The sequence below is a fragment of the Micropterus salmoides genome, unplaced genomic scaffold, assembly GCF_014851395.1.
Source record: "Micropterus salmoides isolate LMB-PRFRI ecotype aquatic unplaced genomic scaffold, ASM1485139v1 Ms_hic_scaffold_12, whole genome shotgun sequence".
NCBI classification, from domain to species: domain Eukaryota; kingdom Metazoa; phylum Chordata; class Actinopteri; order Centrarchiformes; family Centrarchidae; genus Micropterus; species Micropterus salmoides.
Window position 1 is genome coordinate 12833768 of NW_024040263.1, and position 6926 is coordinate 12840693.

Consider the following 6926-nt stretch of genomic DNA (forward strand, 5'->3'; position numbering starts at 1 on the left):
AAAAGGTCAATGAACACTTCTGTTTAATAAAATAAATTTTATAAAGATGTGTCATCACCGTCAGATAAATCATCAGTTTGACAAAAACAATCTGACCACTGATTCCATAGCAACCCATGTTTCACTAAAGAAACAGACATGGAAAGTGTTTTCTTCTGTTATTTAATTAAGATATACATACAGAACTGCAAAAATCTGGTTTACAAAATTTCCATACTAACAAATTGACTTGAGATGTACAGAGTTCTTGGGATTGAGAAACATCTATTTTGTGTTTACACTACAAAATATGATAAACTGAGCAAGGTTGAAAAGAAATGGGGCATATTCAAGTTGCTCAGATTAACAAAAAAATATCAAGTGGTTGCAGAGTGATGTTCAGAATAGAAACTTAAGCACAGGTGCAGTTGGAACCAAAAAAAAAAAAACTTTCTTGGTCAGTTGTCATTATAGAACAAACATTCCCATCCATTTAACCAAGGTTTTTACCCACAGCTCAACTAAAATGCGTTGAAATCCCTCCCACACTCGTATTTCAAAATAGTTACAAAACCACATTTTGCATAAACCCCAAAGGTCACAGAATGTTTGAAATGAATAAAATGGGTGTGGTGGAATGCAGGGAGAAGGAGACAAGAAGGACATAATGCACCTATAAAAAGCCAGCGAGAAAAGGTGGGAGGATTATTTTTTTTTTTTTTTTTTAAAAAGGTTGTAAAACAAACAACTTAATGAGGCCAGGCTTCTACAGGGAAACAGTGAGAGGTGAAGGGAGCTTTCCAAAAGGTTATGTGCGGGCGCTTCTCTCCGTCTCTGCGAGACACTCCCTGACCAGTGCACGGGCATGGATTATACCTGAACAGGAGAAACATGTTGAAAGGAAGTTTAAAAAAAACAAAACAAGCTAATACAGTTAACTTACATTTATTTTTTCCAAATTATCGCTTACGTGAATTTCTGCTCTACTTTCTTATGAGTCTACCTCAATCTAGTCTAATGCATCCGAGACAGCTGTTATTACTGAGATGACAATAGGGCTGCAGGTCGAGTTAAAGACAAAATTGGGTTCATCTGCCTGGTAAATTAACACCACAGCCACTGCAGTTAAAGAGGTTTCTAATGCATGTGATTCTATGCTAAACACACCAATACATTACTAATACATGTCTGTATTACTGTCCATCAGAATGTAAAGAGTCAAAAACAGGACTAGCCTAATGATCGTCTCCTCTTGGACCCCATTTAATCCTGGTGTTTTGTAGACATTGCCTTTACTTTCTCATTGTTTGGTGCCCCACCATAAAAAAGGATAATAATAATAATAATAATAATAATAATAATAATAGCAAAATCAACCAATGCTTTTTCTTATTATAGTTTTTTGTCTTTTTCTTCTGACTTCAGAAGAAAGCCCTTTATTAACTGTTCATGATACACACCAGACATACAAATCATGACTTGCACTGAAAAGAGGTGTGTTTTTGACAAGTAAAACATACCTCTCTTTAACCTCTCCATAGCGCTCTTACTTCCGGCGTATGTAGGCCTGATCTCACGGCTCATCTCCTCAATGACAGACAGGAGCTCGCTGTAGGTGGACCCTTGAGACACTTTGACAGGCTGTTTTTGGGAGAAAAACAAATATCCATCAAGACTTGTCACAGCTGGAAATCCACATCACAACTCAAGATGAACTATAGTGGAAAATGTAGACTCTTGTATGTAGACTAATATGGTATAGTGTGATGTAAAACAGAGGAAAAGCACAGGGTATCTTTATTTTCAAGACCAACTGTAGAACTACAACAACCCAACTTTTCCCATCTAATCCTCTACATTGCCATGCTTTCAAGTCCATTCCTCCTTTCCACTGTTTCAAATGATTCAAGGTGGAAGGTGAATTAACTGAAGCAGACTCTCTTTTTCATCATGTTGTATATCTGAATGTTGCAATTCAACTCAACTGTTGATTGCGCCTTCGATTCTGTCTTTTTGTTAGGTGCATGGGTACAAAACTCCAATAAACCTGATAATCTAATGGGACCTGTGCTGCTGCAAATTAAGGAAAAGTCCCTCTTACAAATCAGTTACAAAAAAAAGCCAGTTTTCAAATAATAACAGAGGGGGTGTGCACTTTGTTCCTCAATACAAATGCAACAGTTCTGCAATTTTGTGAGACATTATTCATTCATTTGCTATGTAGGTATCTCACTGCTTTAGCCCTAGTATGGTCACAGAGTGGCTGACAAAGCCATGGTGTCAAGTACAAGCTCTCTACCCTTTGACCTCTACTGGTAAAAAATATCATTATATAGTGTATAGCTGTACTGCAGACATACCTGAACAAAGCCCATAGAGGGTGGGCCAAAGTCACTGAAAGCCGGCCTAAAGTTGGATGATGAGGGCAGAGATGGAGATGGCACAGAGGAGCCTGCACAGAGGAGGAGAACAGATTAACAGAACTTGTAACACAAGAACAATCACAAGATTGAGAGTTTATCACATCTACACCATGGCCACTATCCATTTCTTTAGTTAAAGTTGTCAGTGTCTTTGGTTTCACTATTAGTTTAACTATTATCACAGCATGATAATAACAATGTCTTGTTGTTATGGTTAGTGTCATTCTAATATTGGCTAGACTCCCACTGATTTCCAAAGGTAATTAAAACAGTTGACCAGAAGTATTTTCCATGGCCATGGTGTAAAAGGTTTTCTTTCTATAACATAGACAAATGGCAACAGTCCAATCACTGCACGTCCACCATTAAAGCTGAGTGGTCTTAGAACCTGGAGGTGTGTGGTTGGAGCCAGAAGGCGCAGGAGCAATGGGTTTGTAACTCATGGCGATGTCAGCAGGCAGCTCCCCGTACGACGCGCCACTTCCTTCGGTCCCGTCAACCCGGTGCTTATACAGCTTTACTGGTGGTGATGAGCTCCTAAGAGCTGATGCAAATAAAAAAAAGAACGCATACAAAAACATTTATATTCATCCCCAGAATAACAAAGCAAGCTTGAATGTTTGTTTCAGAACAGAGTGTATATGTGAAATAAAAGTGTGTTTACTCACTTTGTAGGACATATTGTTTCTGAATTTTATAGGAAAAAACTACGAACATTTTGCCAAAGTCATAGCAAAATGTGGCAACTCTGCCTTGCATATAGCCATGTATGTATACATCACAGAACATATGACCCAACAATGTATAGTGTCTCTAAGTTTCAGTAAGTATTTGGGGGGAGTTTTAGTGCCTATATTAAACAGACAGTTTAATATACTAAATCTGTAAATCTACAAATGACTTGGGACCATAATACATCTCTTACTGTCTGTTACCATATATCATCTGTTAGTGGTCTGCTGTCTGTCTCCTGTGTCTAAACTCATTGATTAAAGCATTTAGATGCTATGCAACACAGAGCCTCTTCATTATTTACGGCGCATTTAACATCTAGTCTTTGACTATGTTGTGATTACTTCCCTGTTTTGATTGTTTCCCCTACAATTTCCTTTAAAATAGTTTATTTAAATGTGTGTTGTTCCTGTTGTATTTAACATTGTTTATGTATTATTTTAAGCCCTTTTAACTTACGTGTGCAATAGAAATGAACTTCCTTTGCCAAAATAAGACCATAGGACGCTTTGGTGCCATACAGAGTAACGATTGGTAACATTAGACAGACTATCTGTGTCTCTAATGAGTGAGTATCTCACTCACGCCTTGCAACTAAAAGTGACCGGGCATTTTCTGTTGCTGCCCCCAGGTTTTAGAATAGTCTTCTGTCTAACATTAGGTCCTGCCCCACCATTGAAAGCTTCAAATCTAATTTAAAATACCTTTTTATATCTTTTTAGTTTCTTTAATTTTATTTTTAACCAAGTACTTCATATTCCTTTTATTAGTGTGTACTTGTGTGATGTGTTTATTGTGTATCTGGATACACAATGGAATGTACTCTTTATTCATGTACACATGTATATGTGTATATTGTGTATTTGGGAAGCACTTTTGATCAACTCTGTTGTTTTTAAATGTGCTATATAACTGACATGACTTGCCTATCAACTATATATGCGAGACGAGACAGAGGTTTACTGACGGTAACCTTTACAGTTCATCCATCCAAGTTTCCCTTCAGACAGGGTTCACCTGTCATTCAATTCTGGTAGATACTCTACCTGATATTAGAGATATGGATTTTACTTTATCAGTCTCGTTTACTCTCGGGTTTGCAAAAGAACCTTTTAGAGCGTGAATGGGACCGATCAAAGGCGTGCGAAACAGAGCCAGAGGTGGCGAATGAAACAAAAGCTGACGTTAGCTTTAGAGGAAGGTGCCAAGCTAACTACTACTTGGTAATGTTAGCTAGATTAGCTAGCGTGCACCGGTTAGCATAACAACATGAGTAGAGAGCAGAAAACAGTCGTGACACCGCGTTCATATTCTACACAAAGACAGTGAACGATATTAACGTTATCTACACTTGTTACCATTGAGAATCCAAAAGAGTGGTATTTTCTTACCTTTATAAACAGACTTTAAATCCTCTGTGGGAAGCGAGACCTGTCTCTTCCTCTGTGCGTGAGTCTGCGCAGAAGAGAAGCGTAGTGTACTGCTGTTTTTTTACTTTTGGAGCGATACGATTGGACGGAGGAACCTATGACGTCTGTTCCAAACGGTTGCGTCACATACGACGCTAAAGTTAGCTTCCGATTCGCAGCTTTCGATTCGGCAGTTAAGGGGAAAGTTAAGGGGAACTTAAGTGAAAGTTAACTTACGTTGCTGAGCGACCGAATCTCTTTTTTTGCACCTCTTACTGCTGTGAAAGCTGTCATGCATTTTAAGCAAAGCCTTAACGCTGTCTGAAACACTTTTTTAGATTTGAAAAAATTTTATTTTATTTGTGAAAATGACAAAAGGGTGATTTCACTGCTTTTTTTTGCATAAAGACCACATTAGACCGCCAGGGCCTGATCCAAAAACACTATACCTAGAGTTCTCCGATATGGACTACATTGTCCCAGAGAGGCTTTGCCAATCAGAGTCAGAGTTGGAGGCATGATATGAGGCAAAATGTGTTTTCTTCAAATGATATTTGTTGGATAAATGGTTGGGAAAACATATAGCACATGTTATGATTTTTTATTTAAGTATTCCATGTTTTAGCCTTTTCCTGTATCTGTTTAAACTGGTGTTGTCTTGTGTTATCTCTGTAGACATAGTAAACTCTGTAATTATCTTGCGTTTTGAGTCTCTGAGTCTGTCAATGTCCAGAGCCTTCATTATGCAAATAAATAAGAACATATTAAACACATAGTTACACACTTAAATGCATTGATTACTGTAATGGAATGTAACTGAGTACTTTACTTTACTTTTACTTAAGTAAAAGATCTGAATAATTATTTCACCTATGATTATATTTATGATGTGTTTATATATTGTATATTATATATTGTATATATTATGTATTTACTGTGTACTAACTATAGACATCATCTACAGGCATCAACAGAGAGACTGCAGAACCTCCACTCTCAGTTACATCCAAATAAAACCCAATATTAACACATTAATGCATCGATTCGGCTCATTTTTGTAGCTCTAAGTACACAGTTTGGTTTAATACGGTTTCACTCTGTAACAAACATACAAATACAGTTTATTTACTGTGATTATAAGGTTAGCATTATTGCTAACAAACTTATGCCAATAATGCCTCAACCATGGAGAGTTTTTCCGGTTGTGTCCATTCTGCCGACATTGCTTGAATGCATAACAAGTAGCAGGAAATGAGATCAGCTGGTTTGCTCGGGCAACCTGGTCTACTTAATGGTACATTACAAAGTTTTTGCAGTAGCCCAGCTTAGTGAAATCGCCCTTTATAGTATTTTCACAAAAGGAATAAAAGTTTCAATAATCTGAAACTGTGTTATAAAGAAACCATAGCCTGTGTGGAATAATATAGTTCAGATTTAAGAGCTATGTATAGTGGTTTTGGATCTGGCCCTGGTCTAATGTGGTCTACATGCAAAAAAAGCAGTGAAAGCGACCTTTAAAGCATTTTCACAAATTGAATAAAGGTTTCACAAATCTGAAACTATGTTTGATTGAAACTTTAGCCTCTGTGGGACAATCTAGTCCAGATTTGAGATCTCTATGTATAGTGGTTTTGGATCTGGACCTGGTCTAATGTGGTCTGCATGTGCAGAAAAAGCAGTGAAATCACCCTTTTGTCATTTTCACAAATCATCAGCCACACCATTAACACTCTTGCCCACAGATGCCCTGACATTCCCTTTGAGGGCAGAGGAGGTCAGGAGGGCACCACTTGGCGTAAACCCCAGAAAGGCTGCCGGGCCCGACGGGATCCCTGGGAGAGTGTTGTAGGACTGTGCCGACCAGCTGGCTGAGGTATTCACTTCCATCTTCAACCTCTCTCTGTCTACCTGTTCCATCCCCAAGTGCCTCAAATCTGCCATTATTGTGCCGATTCCGAAAAAATCTGCTGTGAGTAGCTTTAATGACTATAGACCAGTGGCCCTCACTTCCACTGTCATGAAGTGCTTTGAAAGACTGCTGTTAAATCACATAAAAGCTTCTCTCCCCTCCACACTGGACCAGCACCAGTTTGCCTATAAAGCAAACAGGTCAACCACGGATGCTATCAACACAGCCCTGCACTGTGTGCTGACCTACCTTGAACATCCTGGCACCTATGCAAGACTGTTGTTTGTGGACTTCAGTTCTGCATTCAACTGCATCATCCCTGGAAGACTGGTATCCAAGCTGGGCATTGTAGAGAACAACAGTGTGGATTTGTGCATTTTATATTAAATACATTTGAACTACTCAAAACTGTGCCCTTGTGGAGAAAGCTGAGCAGCGGCTGTATTTTCTCAGGTCACTTAACAAAATGAACCT

The 6926-nt window shown here is 38.5% G+C and overlaps 1 protein-coding gene across 1 annotated transcript; it reads right to left on the reverse strand.

The window, feature by feature from the left end:
* Positions 1-145: 145 nt before the first annotated feature.
* On the reverse strand, positions 146-4627 carry cdk2ap2 (cyclin-dependent kinase 2 associated protein 2). Its single transcript, XM_038713423.1, has 5 exons — positions 4526-4627; positions 2791-2946; positions 2340-2431; positions 1500-1620; positions 146-855 (listed from the first exon to the last, which is right to left on the reverse strand). Exons 2-5 carry the CDS (start codon positions 2843-2845, stop codon positions 788-790), a joined length of 336 nt encoding a protein of 111 aa, XP_038569351.1. The 5' UTR covers positions 2846-2946; positions 4526-4627; the 3' UTR covers positions 146-787.
* Between the last annotated feature and the right edge of the window lie 2299 nt (positions 4628-6926).